Source organism: Balaenoptera borealis, assembly GCF_965194805.1.
Source record: "Balaenoptera borealis genome assembly, chromosome: 10".
In the NCBI taxonomy this organism is placed as follows: Eukaryota; Metazoa; Chordata; class Mammalia; order Artiodactyla; family Balaenopteridae; genus Balaenoptera; species Balaenoptera borealis.
In genome coordinates, this window is record NC_138874.1 from 91651931 (window position 1) to 91667841 (window position 15911).

The window sequence follows — 15911 nt, forward strand, 5'->3', positions numbered from 1 at the left end:
CCCACGGTAACAGAGCCCCTCTTCCAGGCTCCCCTCCAGCCCTCCCAGGCTCTACTTTCTGTTCTGCAGGCAAGCTCCCCTGCAGGGGTCCCCACCTGCCAGGCTTCCACCAAGGCCTGGCAGAGGGGCTGGAAGGAGACCCTCCCCAACTCCATCCCAGCGCCGGAACTGGGTAAGAGGCGGGGAAATGAATATTAATTTATCATGATTAGGCAAATCCGGCAGGGAGAGCAGATTCCGGAGGAGGCTAAAAAGATGAATTTCAGCAATAAAATTAAATAAGGACGGACGGGCGGCCCCTCCTCCCTCCTGCTTTGCTGATCTCTCTCTTTCTTACAATTTATGAGGCCAATTATGAAGATGAGGTTGGAAGTTCCTGGAACTTCACTAAATGCAAACGGCGGTCCCTGCTGTTCCCATCAAATTAATTAACCGCGCGCTATTGATGGCCGCTCAAGGCTGACGCAGGCGGCCGCCTCCAGGACACGGGGACTCAGAGTCCGCAGCCCATTGGGCCTCCACCACCTTCTGCAGTCCCTGCCCAGCACCACAGGGGACTCCAAGGACTCCCCTTCCAGCCCCAGGCCCTGCCTGAGCCCTTGATGACCCTGGGGCGTGCACACCGAGGTCTAGATTGGCAGACACACTGACACACACCCAGGTTGTCCACACACGTGTGCAGATGCAAAATCATGAACTCACAGCACACAAACACAGGGCCAGGGATGTACTTTAGGCACACAGGCAAATGCCCATGCAGTCAGACACAGGCACAGTGGCAGCTGAGCTGAGGGAACCAGAGCCTGGTGGGTGAGGACAGCAGGGCTAAGGGAGTCTCGCTGCGGGAGGAACATGACGTCTGGGGCCATGGGCCTGCTCCATCAGCGCCAGGCCCGGGTCCAGCAGAGAGAAGGGTCAGACAGAGGTTCTGAGCAGTGGCCCACTGCCTGGTGCCCGTACTGCCCTCCCATGGTATTCTCAGAGCCCTGCCCACAGTCCCTCCACTGCTGGGTCCTCTTCTCACCTCTGGGACCTTTTTCAGTAGTGTTCCCTGTAGGTCTTTTGCTAGGGCTCAGCTTCTGCACTGACCTCCAGTGTGGGGGACCAAGGCTTGCAGAGCCCCTGGTTCAGACTATGGGGATGAGGCCTGGCCCAGAGTCTCAGGCCAGTTTGGGGACTTCAGCCCTGAGGGTCTGCCTGTTCCAGAGCTCAGAAGCAGGGCTGCCCAGTGGCTCAGGCGTTCTGGAAAACTATCTGGCTGGTGTCTGGACTGAAGGGCAGAGTCGACAGAGGACTAAAGGTCTGGGGGCTGAGCCCGTCCTAGGCCTGGTGCAGCTGGTGTCTGCAGAGTCTGGGTAGCAGCAAGTGCCCCAACAGCTGTAGCTGCCATGTGAGGTTGATCTCTGGGATGGTGAGGAGGGCCTGGAAAGGGGGTCTCTCCTGTTGGGGAAGTGAAGAGAGGAAATGATGTCTTCTCCAAGCTGTCATTCCTAGTCCTGGCAAGAAGCATCCCATTCTGTTTAAAGGGACAGGAACTCGTAACCCTCTTGTGGAGAAGCAGGACAAAGGGCCTGGGTTTCCCATTCCCAGCCCTTGGGTCCTGGAGGGCAGGACATGGCTGGGCCTGTCCACCTTGCAGCACCCACTCCAGGCCTGGGAAACCCTGGCCCTGTGCCCACACCTGCTCCCCCAGGAGCAGCCAGAAGCCAGGAGGAAAGTTTGGCCTGGTCTCGTTCCCCTTTCAGTGCAAGTCTTGGGCCAGTGTTATCAATCCAGGCCCTGGGAAAAGATGAGGCTCCCGGGTTGGCAGGGCTGGGGCTGAGCAGCCTGGAGAGGATCGTACCTTAGGCACAAAGTGCAGAGGGAAACTGCGAGGCTCAGACTGAGCACAGGGCAGCCAGCCCATGAGGACTGGGCTCCCAGCTTTGCCTACCACCTGCCCCTCCCCTACTGCAGCCATATAAGGAGGCCCCTCCGTTTCCCCACACCCCACTGCACTTCCAGGGACACCCTCCACCTCACAGCAGGGCCTGCTCACACCCACCATCCCTCTGCTCACTTTGTACAGGGAAAGAACAAGACACACCCTGTCTATTGGTCCTCTATCGCTGCAGTAACTAATTTCCATACACTTAGTGGCTTAAAACAACGCAGTTATTACTAAACAGTTCTATTGTTTAGAAGTCTGACACAGGTCTCCCTGGAATAAAACTGAGGTGTTGGCAGGGCTGCGTTCTGTTACAGAGGCTCTAGAGTAGAATCTGTTTCCTTGCCTCTTCCGTTTATAGAGGATGCCCACATTCCTTGGCTGGTAGTCCCCTTTCTCTGTCTTCAAAGGCAGAAACATCACATCTCTCTAAACTTCCTTCCTTTGTCAGCTCTCTCTCTGATTGTAGCCAGGAAAAGTTCTCCACTTTTAAGGACTCATGATTAGATTGGGCCCACTGGCTAATCTCATCTCAAAATCCTTAACTTTAATCACATCTGCAATGTCCCTTTCTTACCAAGTAGGGTAACATATTCACAGGTTGCAGGGATTAGGCTGTGGACATCTTTGGGAGACTGTTACCCTGCCCACCACACCTGTGGTCTGGCCAGAGACCACTGTGGCTCAGGGAGAGAGTGACGATGAGCTGAGCTAGGGGCAGGAAGTAGGCCTGTGGGGCCCTTCCTCTTTGTTAGGACCAGGTGGTGAGTGGGTGGTAGTTTTGGGGTGCTCAGTTGCTAGATAGGGTGCCGATTCCCACCAGGGCTCCAAAATTCAGTCTCCCTTTTAGCAGGATGGGGCACTGGGATGAAAGCCTGCCCAGGAACCAGGCTCGGCTCTCAGGTGGCTGGGGCACCCCCCAACACACCCTTTGCTTAGTTTGGACTCAGAGGACCGCCCCCTCTGCCAAACTGGGCAGCCTTCTCAAGACACAGAATCCCTCCATTAGCTCTTCTCCTGGGCTCCTGTGCCACACTGAGCAGCCCAGAGGACACCACCCGCAGGATGGGTCTCTCTGGAGGGTGTGGGCACTCTCCTTTTTAACCCGTGATTTCCTGTTGCCCTTACCAGGATGTGGGACCAGGAATTTGTACGGTTTGAAGGTGGTCTCCAGAATTCTGAGTCTCCTGGGGGGGGTGGGGGGGGGTCCTTCCCCTCCTTCCCACAAGAGATGGCAGGAATGGGGGCCAGGCCCCTGGTACCAGATCCAGAAGTCAGCACTGTCCCTCCCTATGGTTCTGAAGACTTCCTGTGTGTAGGAAGGGGTTAATTGGCCAAGTTATCCTGTGACCCACTGGTCCCCTCTTCTCCTAGCCCTGGAGGCCCTGCTCCTCTGGGTCTGGAGAGGCTGCTGAGCAGGCTGGGGCACTCAAGTGGGAAGCGGAAAGAGAGGAGCAGCAACGTTTGGACACGGACACCCCAGGCTTTGGGCTTCTGTCAACGCCACCCCTTACTGGGGATGGTGGTGGGCGCAGAGGGCCCAGTTGAGTAGACTAGCAGAGCTCCTAAGGGGGGCTGAAAGCAGCCCTAACACCTGGGGGGCCCAGAGATGTCCCAGCTCCTCTTTTCCACTCCAGGCCCTGGGCAGCCACACCTCCCTGGGAGTAGAAGCTCCGAGGAGAGGCTCGCCCCTCACGAAAGCTTCTGGCCCTTTGATGTGGCTTCTCTGGTACTGAGCTGTGAAAGGGGCCCTCCAGACTCCCACGGCTTTTTTTTTTTTTTTTAATTTTTATTTATTTATTTATTTATTTATTTTTGGCTGTGTTGGGTCTTCGTTGCTGTGCGAGGGCTTTCTCCAGTTGCGGCGAGCGGGGGCCACTCTTCTTCACGGTGCACGGGCCCCTCTCACTGTCGCGGCCTCTCTTGTTGCGGAGCACAAGCTCCAGACACGCAGGCTCAGTAGTTGTGGCTCACGGGCTTAGTTGCTCCGCGGCATGTGGGATCTTCCCAGACCAGGGCCCGAACCCGTGTCCCCTGCATTGGCAGGCGTATTCTTAACCACTGCGCCACCAGGGAAGCCCCCTCCCATGGCTTTTGATTCCTTTCCTGGCATGACCCATGCAGGCAAGGCCCCACGGCTTGGACTTCAAGGTTCTGAACTAGAGTTGAGGGGCCCATTCTAAGGTTGCTGGGATCTCCTGACTGAGACCAGGCCAACAAAGGCCAGCTCTGGGACTCTGCAAGTTACCAACAGATGCAGGGCTCGGCACCCGCCCCCTCCCTGCCTCACAGCCAGCACACTGAGGTGGAGCCCATCTCTGCGGCCCGGGCTCCTTGGTGCTCCTCCAACGCAGCCACCTTCTCCAGCCTCTGAGCCCGATATTCTTTATATTGTACTTGGTATGCCCAACCTTCCCACTGCTCCTCTCCCCTTACCAAATGTTTCCTGTCCTGCAAGGTCCAGTCTACGAAACCATCCTGATGCCACTAGCTGGACCCTCCTAGCTGCTATACCAAACTAAGCCCCTCAGCTTGACTTTCAGTCCTGTACCAGCCTGGCCTTCTCCCAACCCCCAGCACGTAGCATCCCCTCTAAAGCAGGTTCCTTCGTTGTCCCCAAACAGAGCTGCTTACCACTCTCAAATAGGCTATTTCCTGCCAGGCTGTCCCTCGCCTCCTCCAGGCAGCCTTCCCTGACTGCCTCAGCCCTGTCAGTGGCACACAGGTCACCATTTAGTTCTTCCTAATGAGCCTTGCCACCTTTGTTCATGTCCTCAGATAACCTGTTCTAGGGCAGGGTCCACAGGATATGCTGATGGGTAGACAGGCGCTCCTAATTCCTGACTCCACGAATTCTCCCTTTTAATGTCCACCCCTGCCCCCTTCTGAGTTGTTCAGGAGCTGACTCAGGCCCGGCCTGTTTGGAGAACAGTTAACTGGCCTCTCTGGGTTCCCATTCACCTCCTATCTCTGTCCCTGCCTGGGAGAAGAAAGGCAGGCAGAGGCTGCAGCAGCTCACAGACACACCAGGCAGGTTGAATGTCAAGTGCACTTTACTGGGTCCCTGGGCCTTCCAATGCTATCCTCGTCGCGCCTGGGGTGCCCCTTCCCTACACTGCCAGCTGCACAGGAAGTGGGGTGGGCGGAGGGAGCACACGTGGAGTGGCTCATTCTCCTGCTCTGAAGGGTCTTGGGTGATGTTGGGCCTCAGCTGTGCGCCTCTCCCCTGCAGCCCCCATCCCATGCTAGACCCTCCTTGGGGTAGAGAAGGGGGATGCCTGGGCCTTCAGCACAGGAAGCTGGCCTCAAACCAGGCACCAGTTCCTGCTTAAAATGGGGCAGGGGGCCATGTGCTAAACTCTCCCAGGGGCAATGGTGAGGTAGAGGGGGCAGCACCCTGTTCCTGTCGGGGAGAGGGCTGGGTAGCCCTGGGAGCCAGGCTGGCCTTTTCCATCAGGCCCAGAGGACTTGGTGGTTGAAAAGAGTGAGGTTCAGCCAGCTGAGGCTGGAGGAATGGCCAGGAGGGCCAGCCGGTCCAGCTTGGCACCCCCTCCCCCAGCCGTGGGTCACCAGTCCCGCTCAGCTGGTTCTCGGTAGGGCAGGCCTAAGAGCCTGAAGACATCCTTCTCAGTGGGGGTGGGCAGTACTCGGCCAGGCCCCACCTTGAGGCCTTGGGTGTCCCGGACCACAGCTGTGCTGAGCGCATGCTCCGACAAGCTCATGGCCTTGGTCTTGGCCAGAGCCCGCATGGAGCGGTTGAAGTGGGCAGAGCCAGTAAAGTAGAGCAGGGCACAGGCAAACTCGCCGTAGGGAACTACAATGATGTCCAGCCGTCGGTGCCGCCGCCCTGGCCCTGGGAGCTGGCATACACCCAAGTACTTCTGCTGCTGGCCATTCTCCTCCTGGCTCACCAAGTCATCCGTCAGGAACCCTGGCCCAATACAGGAGGGCTGTTAGGAGGGCAGGGAGCCAGGCCCTGGGCTGCCCAGCCCTGGGCCGCCTAACCTCCCAGGCCTCTCCTGATGATCCTTGGGTCCTCTATTCCCCGCTCATCTACTTATTTGCTGGGCGACCTTGCCCTCTCCAGGTCTGTGTCCTTTTCTGTAAAACATGCATAGTAATTCCTCTCCAAGTCCCCCACAGGGGCACAGAACGATCAGAGGAGGCACTCAAACTGCAGCTATTACTGAGCACCTCTTGGGAGGTAGGGGGAGCTGATTCATCTCTTCCCTGAAGTGGTTCTGGCCACAGGAGAGAGGTGGAATTTTCATGAAGCAGCCTTCCCCTGCTTCCTGCCTAGAGATTGCCACTTTGAGGTTCTCCCTCCTGGGGGCCACTCCTCCCCTGTCCCCCTGCTCACCCAGGGGTGGGGTTTATACCTCGCTGCCGGAGGCTGTCCAGGAGGCGGCTGAAGATGCCCTGGTGAGACCGGCCGTCCGGGTGGGTGACCAGCACGTCCACGTCACCGCAGGTTGCCTTCCCCCGTCGGTACGAACCACATGCCACGCACAGCAGCCCAGGGTTGAAGGCCTGAGCTGCTTCCCGGACCTGAAAAAGGACAGCGAGGGGGGTGAGGGCTGTGGGACTCAAGCCCTGCCAGGAATTCATCTCCACAGCAGCGCAAGGGCCTTCCCTGACCCAGGAGCCCACACGCCCCCTTGTGCCCCAAGCCAATCCCTGGATGCATGATCCAGCCTGAGGGAGAGAGCCCCAAGGAACAGAGGCAGAGCTCCACCCTGGAGAGTGGCAGTTCTCCAGCCTGGCTAGGACAGAAGAGGAGAAAACGTGCTCACATCACCGGGGGTGGCCTGAGGAGAGAGATGAGAAGATGAGAATATGTGCTCGGATTCTGAGGGAAGGCACCGCTCTTCAAGAGCAGAGAGACATATCTTCTCTGGGCTTCTGTCCCAACCCATGCACCCAGGTCTGTGAAACTCCACTGAGGACAAAGAGCCAGGTGCCGAGAAGCCCTCAGCCAGGTCTCCACAGCCCCAGGTATCTTTGGATTTGGAGCTAAAGGCAGAGTGTGTGAGTTGGGGCTTGAGGCCTGACAGGTGGCTGGCAGGGTGCCCCGGGCCCAGGCCTCGGAGGAGACGGAGCCCAGAAATACAGCTGCACGTGTAACAAAGGAAAGGAGGGAAAGCAAAAGGGAAGCACTTCTGAGCCAATGCCCACATCCTTACTTGGAGGAATAGGGCTCGGTGGGGAGGGAGCTGAGACAGAGGGAACTGTCAGCTGAGGGATCATCCCTCACTGAGCGGGGGTAAGCCCATCAGCCTCCACCCCAGAAACACTGAGGTCTTTCATATGTGGATATCTCACACACACACACACACACACACACACACACGCACACGCACACACACGCACACACACACACGCCCGCTTCCACCCCGGGACACTGAGATTTCTGGGGCCCTGGATACCTCAATTCTCCTGACAGGCAGGCTCTGCTAATCCCCTCAATTCCCTCCTTGAGCCTCCCAAGAGGATGGAGGAGGCCTAGGATGAGTAATCCCATCAAAACCTCCTAAGGCTGGAGACCTTAAATGGGGAGAGTGGGCCAGGTGGGGAGCCACTTCTGTTCCAGTGGGTCAGGGCTGGAGGCTCGCTGGGGCATTCTCTATGCCCAGATACCGTGGCTGAGTGACAGGTCATCACTAGCACCAAGTCCTGGTGATGGGTGGACAAAGGGGCTTGCCTGTCCCTCCCACACTAGCGTCAGAGTCCTGTGGCTGGGAGTACAGCGGGAGGCTGATTTCAACTAAGCTGGGCCAGAGTCTCCAGGGAGTCCTACCCTATCAGAATCATAGACCAAAGTAGGAGCAAATCAGCCCCTACTCCTAAGGCCAACTGAAAAAATGTACCCTAGTCTCCCTCTAATCTAGGTTTTATATGAACTGAATCCCTAACCCAACTCTACACCAAACACTAATCTTGGCCGAACCTTATTTCCAGGACAATCACAAATTTTAACTAAAAGCATCCAACACTAAGAAAACCCTACTCCTAATTCAGGCCTAACCTTAACTCTTGATCTAGCTTTCCTCTAACCCCAAACCTAGTCCTACTGGCACTGTGCTTCTACACCAACCCTAACCCAAACCCTGAACCAGCCTTGGGTGACCTGCAGAAGGTGTGTACTTCTGGAGATATAAAACTTTGTACATTTAAAAAAATTGTGGCGAGAAAGAGCCCATGGTTTTCATTAAGTTCTCAAAGAAGTTTGTGAATCAAAAAATGTTAAGAATCTCTGCCCTGATCACCCTAACATAGCCCAGTTCAAATCCCAGTATCCTCGGGTAGCTCTGACCATAATCCATCTCTAATCTAGCCCTAACATTAACCCAGTCCTAACACCATTCTAGCACGTAAGCCAGTGCTAACTCTGCCCGATACTGAGAACCCTACCGCAGAGAGCTAGTGTTGCAGCCCTTCCCTACCTAAGCCAATTGCTCTTTCCCCACTAGTCCCAATCTCTGGCCCCCCATAGCTTCCTCTGCCTGCTGGGCTCCCCTGCTGAGGGATCGAGAGTTCTTGGCTTTGAGCCAGGCCCTGATGTTATAGTAGGACCTGGCTCTCCTTGCTGGTCTGGGACACCTGCTTACTGTCTGCTCAATCTCTGCAGCCTCCTCCCTGGGCATGCGGTCCAGGAAGTCATCGTAATGCTTCAGGCCAATGGCCTGCTGCGTAGTCAGAGAGGCCTGGTTTCGGATGTCTTCTAGGCTCCGGAAACCCTGAAAAAAAAGCCAGATGGGAAGGCTATGAGGATCCAGGACCAATGAAGAGGCAGTGAATAAGCACACACACAAGGCTTCCATCACCCCCAGACTCCAAGGAAAGCCTGAGGCAGGACCAACCCCAGGAGCGGTTGGGTCTGTAATCAGTGGGACTTGGGAAATGCAGGTGGCATGGAAGACACACCTCAGTCCAGCCCTGCCACAATCCTAAAACACTGGTTCATGACTCCATCGATCTGGGGGTGATTCTGGGCATGGCTGGGTTTGGGAACCACTGTTCTGGATACTCAGCCCAGAGGCCTGGTCTCCTCAGGAAGGCCCTTGCTGGTCTGGGGGACAGAGAACTATACTTCTTGTCTCTGCCTACACCACAGATTAAGCCTCAACGATACCAAGCAACAGGGCAGTTCTGAGAGCCAAGAGAGGGATCTGCATGGGCCCTGGTCCCTTTGAGAAGTGGTCTCTCTATAGTCTGGGTTCATTCTCATCAAAGCACAGGGTAACAGGACTGTGGGACAGGAGCTCTAAGATATAGTAAAACTGAAGTGGGGGCTGGGACAGGGTGTGACCTGATGGTACCACATCTGGGCAGTCTTGGTTCCAGCTCCCCAGATGTTGGAGAAGAGCTCTAAGACAGGCACGCTTTCACTGATGTGGTCCAGCTTCCGCAGATGCCCACTCTCCAGGATCTCTACGATTTTCTCAGCCATCCGCTTTCCAATTCCGGGGATACTGAAGGCCTCCTAGAGGAAGGGGAGGCAGAGGCAGGAAGGAAACTGACTCCTTTAGCAGATGTCTGAGTAAAAGCCAGTATGGCCGGTGGGCAACTGATAGCTGTATAAAGCTTGGGCAGAGTTGAAGATGAGAAGTTTGGATGGAATGGGCTGGGAAACTTATCTGCTGGTTCCCAGAGGGATGGAGATCAGCACAGGAAGCAGAGGAAAGGCAATAATGACGATACTAGTCACCACTGCCATCATAACAGTGGAGCTAACATTTATGAGGCTTTACCCTGTATCAGGTCCTGCATTACAGGGGTCATCTCATTAAGTCCTCATGGGAATACTGTGTCTGTTACTAAGTCCCTTTTTACTTTTGAGAAAACAGATGCTCAGAGGGTTTAAGTAACTTGCTTTAGGCAAGTTACACTTAGTGAATGATGGGAACCAGAATTCAAACTCTGGTCTGTTGACCTTCAGAGCCTGAACTTTTAAAAAACTTTTTATTATGGAAAAAATTCCAAAGTAGAAAGAACAGTATACTGGACCCCAAGTACCCATCACCCAGCTTTTATAATTATCAAGATTTTGACAAGCCGCTTTCATTAATCTCCCCATTTTTTTTTCTTTTGTGCAAGTCCCAAACATCAGAGAATCTTAATCACTCCACCTGATCACCACTTGTGACTGGTGCTTCCACCGACCTCTGGCCAGTAAAGAGAAAACCCCCCCCAGCCCCCCACATACCCTCCCCTGACCCCCAGGTACCTGGTAGGAGGTGACAGGCTTGTGGAAGCTCTTGAGGGCATTAATGGCCTTGGCATAGCCCAGGGCCCTCCACTTGTCCCCCTGAACAGTGTAGGCTTTGGCCAGCACTTCCAGCTTCTCTGTGATGTGGTGGTTGTGGTTGGTCGCCTTCTGACTCGAAGGCTGTGCACAGACCCACTTATCCAGGCCCTCAGGGGCTGGGCTAGGCTCACCATCTCCCTCAAGGGGGGTTGGGTAGCGGCCGCTGATCAGGGCTTCCAGATCAGCTGCGCTAACCTGGGTCTCTTCCCCATCACTGGTTTCACCACCAGAGCCGGGCTGGACATAGGGAAGGAGAAGAGACAATAAGTTCATGCCCCCCATGAGGAGGGCTCCTCAGAGGTGGGGGCTGAGTTTCCTAGTCAGACCCAAGAAGGATGCTGGGTCTTCTACAGCAGATTTGGGTTCCACGTGGCTTCCCCTAGGGCCCAGCCTTAGGATCCCCAGTGATATGTGGTGGATATGGCCTGGGCAAATGCAGGAGTGATGAGTGTTGGGAAGAGTTAAATGGCTTCACAGTAAAGAGAGCCCTCCTCTCTCAGGAGCCTGGGACATTCTGAACAACCACCAGGCTCTCCCTGTTTCTGTGATCTAGTTCCCAGGAGAAGAGAGCTGTGGGGCCTGGGAGGCTCCTCACCTGTGCTTGGAGGCTTGTGACTTCCTCTGCCCTCCAGGAAGGAGATACAGGTCTGGTGGGAGGAGGGGAAGGAGAGAGGGCTGTCCTGAGCTGAGCCTCACTAGCTCCAGGAGGAGTAGAAGAGTCTTGGTCTGCCTTGCTGAGCTGTGCTTGATCCAGGTACCTGCAGGATGGTGATGGGAGGTTAAGACACCAAAGTCTCACGCTACCTCTGTTCCCAATCCTTCTCTACTCTGAAATCATGGTTTTTTTGGTTTTGTTTGTTTGTTTGTTTATTTTTGGCTGCGTTGGGTCTTTGTTGCATGCAGCCTTTCTCTAGTTGCAGCGAGCGGGGGCTGCTCTTCATTGTGGTGCACGGGCTTCTCATTGCGGTGGCTTCTCTTGTTGTGGAGTACGGGCTCTAGGCGCACGGGCTCAGTAGCTGTGGCATGCAGGCTCAGTAGTTGTGGCTCACGGGCTCTAGAGCGCAGGCTCAGTAGTTGTGGCTCGCGGGCTCAGCAGTTGTGGCTCATGGGTGGGCTCTAGAGTGCAGGCTCAGTTGTTGTGGCGCACGGGCTTAGTTGCTCCGCGGCATGTGGGATCCTCCTGGACCAGGGATCGAACCCGTGTCCCCTGCATTGGCAGGCGGATTGTTAACCACTGCGCCACCAGGGAAGCCCTGAAATCATGTTTTTTTAATGTGTCCAATTAAGACGATGAGAGTTTAATAGCTCAAGAAAACATCTGAGGAAAGACTAGGACCAGCCTACCTCTTGGGGATGAAGATGCTGAATCCTGCTGTGTCCACGAGGCTTCTCTCCTGTAGGCACGAGCTCAGCCAGGCTGACTTCACCAGCTGAGCACCTGGGGGCAGCCAGGGCAGTCTAAGGAGGCGGAGGGCTCGCTCACAGTCTATGCCTTCATCCACCACAATGTGAGTGACCCCTGGGGCCTGGGCAGGGCATATCTGGCCACCATGCTGGACAATCTGCTTCTCAAAGAGTTCTGCCCGGGCTCGCCCAATGCCAGTGGGTACAACATGCGCCCGCACGGAGCTCAGCCACTCTGTGGAGGGGACATCCAGATGCCTACTGTCATACTTTCAGACATGATCCCAATGAACCCTTCACAGTCCCCTCCCCCCACTCGTTTTCCTCCACCCAGACAGCCTGCCTTCTGGGGATTCCACCACAGGCATACAGTTAATTTCCTGTGGGCCATCACTTGATGTAAGGCGCAAGGATTCTGATACGTCCTGTTCCCTGATATAACCTAGAACAGTGTTTGGCACCTTGTAGTTACCCTGTAAATCACTTCATTTGATCATTTATTCTTTCAACACATATTAGTAGACACTTATTATGTATCAGGCACAAAGCACATGTTTTGCCACTATAAGCCTCACAGTCTAATAGATTCACCTCCCCCAACCCAGCCCACCATGTAAGCTTTTGCCATCTATTTGTCAATTTGGCTGCAAAATAACTTATAAGTCTGGGGACCTGAGAAGGATTCCCTCCCTGCAGCAGCAGGGAACCTCCTAGAGAGCAAAGGATTCTACCAGTCATTTCCTTAGGGGCCAGGGAGTATTTTCTGATTTATGGAGGTCTCAGGGCGGGGTAGAAGATAAAACAGCAAGTCGCCTGTCAAAGACTGGGGACCAAGCCTAGAACAAGGCAGGTAAAAACAAACCTGCAGGCTCTGGGCGGGCAGAGTCAACTGCAATATCTGATTCTGGGCATGAATGATGTAAGAAGCCTCAGGCTCAAACACATGAGGGTTCTGAGGCTGGGTCCACTCACCTCCTGCTTCTTCTCCGTCTTCGCTCTTGGGAATCTTTGCAAGTGCTTTTGATGATGGATTGGTATGAATTTTCCTCCTCTTGGGAAATGCCTTCAAGATGCCCCTGGGGTCCATTGAGGTATGGCTGGAGCCTGGCCTTTCTGTTGGAGGGTTGATCAGGGCAGCTGTCATGTGGAAACCCAGAACTGAGGCCCCCCAACCCCTTTGACTATGAAGGTGGGGTCTCTACTGACCAGGCCTTGGGGACAGCCAAGTTCCCAGGAGTCTCCCAAAACCCAACTGAACTTGGGTGGTTTAGCCTAGCTCTACACTCACCACTTTCAAAGTCAGAGTACTGGGGAAAATAAGGGGAAGAGTGGAACTATTGGGGGAACTTTTGATGGGTACCAAACGATATCATTCCTCAGGGAGGTGCTCTGAAGATTAAGTGTGCAGTGTCTGCTCCTGCTGCATCCCACTTCCAAAAGGCTTTACCAAAACGAGATGCCAGGCTAGGAATGGAGCTCCATCTTTAGGAAGGACTTGGGCTCTCAAAATGAGTGGGGACTTCGGGGGACCTGTATATAATCTTTCTCTACCCCCATCACACACCCGCAGAGGAAAACCGGGGTGGGGGATGGCAGGTGGAGGTTAGGAGGTGGGGTGGGGGAACGCCCTGCACCTGCCCTGGTCTCGGACCTCTCAGCGCGGGGGGCGCGCAGGCCCGCAGCTGCAGGGAGATGCACGACTGCAGCAGGTGTGGGGCGCCTTCCCGGATTGGGGGAGTCTCGGCCTCACAGCTGGGGGTGAAGAAGACGCTGGCAGGTGTGAGGCACCCGCCGCGTACGCAGCTGGCGCGCGCCAGGGACTCCCAGCTGGGGGCCAGGCGAGGGCTGGACGGTCTGGATCCTGCCCTGAGGGCTCCGCCCCACTCCCCAGGTTCGGTGCCGGATGGGGTCAACTTCAGGCTGGACGGGTCACCGGCGGTGGGCAGGAGTAAATTACTTACCAGAGCAGCCAATGAGAGCAGACGAAGGGCGTGAGGGGTTGCGGGGTGGGACCAAGCAAATGTCCAGAACATCTTCCGGGTCGTCCGGAAGTGACCCTAAGCGGAACGGTTGCCATGGCAGCGGCCGGGCACGCGGCTGGGCTGAGGGAAGATGGCGGTGACGGGTTGGCTGGAGAGTCTGCGGGCGGCAGAGAAGACGGCGCTGCTGCAGGACGGTAACTTGAGGCACCCCGCGAGCACCCTCGTCCTTTCCCCCAGGGTCCGGCCCTCCGCTCTGGCGCCTCCGGGAAGGGCCTCAGCCCAGGACGGCAGGGCTGGGAGGTCGCGGCCTCCCCCTAGGGCCGTTACTGCATTTGCAGATGAGGAAACTGAGGCCCAGAGAGATGAGGTGACTGGAACACACGTCTCTGGACACCCTAGTTTCCTGGACACCACCTCACTCCGCTCTGAGTTCTGTTACTAATAAATAATAATTCTTTTCACGTTCACTGTCATTTGCTCCTCACCGCTGTCCCGAGAGGTGGTTAGTTTTGACCCCATTTTACAGAAGAGGAAACTGAAATCCAGGATTTTAGATCGGCCCCAGCTCCCCCAGTCAGTCAGTGGTACAACTGGATCTTGACCTGGGATCCCATGAACCTCAGTCTGGAGGTTCTGTTGCTGAAAGCAGCCTGGTATCATAGAGAGGCAGGACACCTGGGCTCTAGTTAACGACTCTGCCTTTAATTTACCGTGGGCTCCCCAGTCGGCCTCTTTTACTTGTTTGAACGTCATTTTCCTCATCTGTAAAATGAGGTGGATGGATTACCTGTGTTGTCTCTGAGGTCCTTTCCAGCTGTAATGTTATGTTTGTAAGTGAACCTCTAAATGTTCCCTGGGTCTTTAGAGGAGACAAAGCAACCCCCTACCCCCACCTCGTGCTGGTCCTGGAAGAGGTGGGCACAGAGGTATGGATGGAGTTCTGACTTTCTTCCACCCTAGGACTGGCCAGTGCTTCAGGGTCCCTTCCTGGACTCACTTGGCAGCCAGAATGAATTCGGTCTGAATTCCTGTAGCTTTCAGGAAACCAGCAGGGACTGACATCCACAGGCAGAGGCCAGTTAAGAAAGAGTGGAAATTGAAGTCAGCTGGTCATTTGCTCATTTATTCATGCAGTATTTAGGGATGATTTTTACTGTGTGTCAGGTTGTGTGCTAGAGCAGATAGAAAGAAAAAGACATGTCCCAGGAGTTCACATAGTGGTCAGGAAAAAAATGTAAATAAACAAAAGCGTGTGTGTTAAATAGAGGTTGGACTCTTCTATAAAATGCTATGAGAGCACAGAGGTGAAAATGATTATCTCTTTGAAGGAGGACCTGACAGAAGAGGTGATGTTTATGGGTCCTAAAGGATGAATAGGTGTTTGCTAAGTGGAGAAGAGGGGATAGTTATTCCAGGAAGAATGACTCACGTGTAAAGGCACAGAGGTGTGAAAGTATATGGCTGATTACTAGGGGCATAACAAAACATTTAGTGAGGCTGAAGCATTCACCCAGTCATATCTCCCTACACTGTGTCAGGTACTAGGTGCTAGGATGCAATAGTGAATAAAAGGACACTTTTCTCAAGCGATGAGGGGAAATGGTGGAAAATGAAGAGAGATTGCAGATAAATTGAGGTATGTTGTGATAGATCTCCTATGCCAAACCAAAGATTCTGAACATTATCTCATCGGACAGTGGGTTTTGTTTTTATTGTAAGACGTACATAACATAAATTTACCATTTTAGCCTTTTTTAAGTGTACAGTTTTGTGGCATTAAGTACATTCACATTGTTATGCCACCATCACCACCATCCATCTCCAAAACGTTTTCATCTTCAGCTGAAACTCTATACTCATTAAACACTAACTCCCCAGTCTCCTTATCCTCAGCCCCTGGTAATCACCATTCTACTTTCTGTCTTTATGAATTTGATTACAACAGGAACCTCATATAAGTGGAGTATACAATATTTGTTCTTTTGTGACTGGCTTATTTCACTTAGCATAATGTCTTCAAAGTTCATCCATGTTGTCGCATGTGGAAATGAGGAAATGTCGCATGTCGCTTGAGGAAATTTTGATTTCCTCCCTTTTTAAGGTCTGAATAACATTCTTCCATTGTATGTATATACCATATTTTGTTTATCCACCGGTGTGTCGATGGACACTTGGGTTGCTTCCACTTTTTTTATTGTGAATAATTACTGCTGTGAACATGGGTGTACAAAATATCTATTCTAGTCCCTGCTTTCACTTCCTTTGGTCAAAGGACAGTGTTAAACAAATA

The 15911-nt window shown here is 54.1% G+C and overlaps 2 protein-coding genes across 7 annotated transcripts in view; one reads left to right on the forward strand and one right to left on the reverse strand.

The window, feature by feature from the left end:
- Positions 1-13729, reverse strand: POLL (DNA polymerase lambda). Of its 5 annotated transcripts, none has more exons than XM_082408361.1 (9): positions 13601-13729; positions 12612-12752; positions 11580-11874; positions 10831-10993; positions 10155-10472; positions 9237-9410; positions 8536-8664; positions 6307-6475; positions 4963-5858 (listed from the first exon to the last, which is right to left on the reverse strand). In XM_082408361.1, exons 2-9 carry the CDS (start codon positions 12724-12726, stop codon positions 5494-5496), a joined length of 1728 nt encoding a protein of 575 aa, XP_082264487.1. In that variant the 5' UTR covers positions 12727-12752; positions 13601-13729; the 3' UTR covers positions 4963-5493. The 5 variants fall into 5 exon arrangements, with proteins under 5 accessions (XP_082264484.1, XP_082264487.1, XP_082264486.1 ...); XM_082408360.1 differs by lacking the exon at positions 13601-13729 and adding an exon at positions 13291-13583; XM_082408357.1 differs by lacking the exon at positions 13601-13729 and adding an exon at positions 13390-13410.
- DPCD (deleted in primary ciliary dyskinesia homolog (mouse)) overlaps positions 13691-15911 on the forward strand; it is a 19347-nt gene continuing 17126 nt past the window's right edge. Inside the window, exon 1 of one of the 2 annotated variants that reach the window (XM_082408523.1) lies at positions 13691-13815. In XM_082408523.1, coding sequence (XP_082264649.1) covers positions 13752-13815 — 64 coding nt within the window. In that variant the 5' untranslated portion in view covers positions 13691-13751. The remainder of the gene's footprint in view (positions 13816-15911) is intronic. The other variant, XM_082408522.1, reaches the window with a different exon arrangement.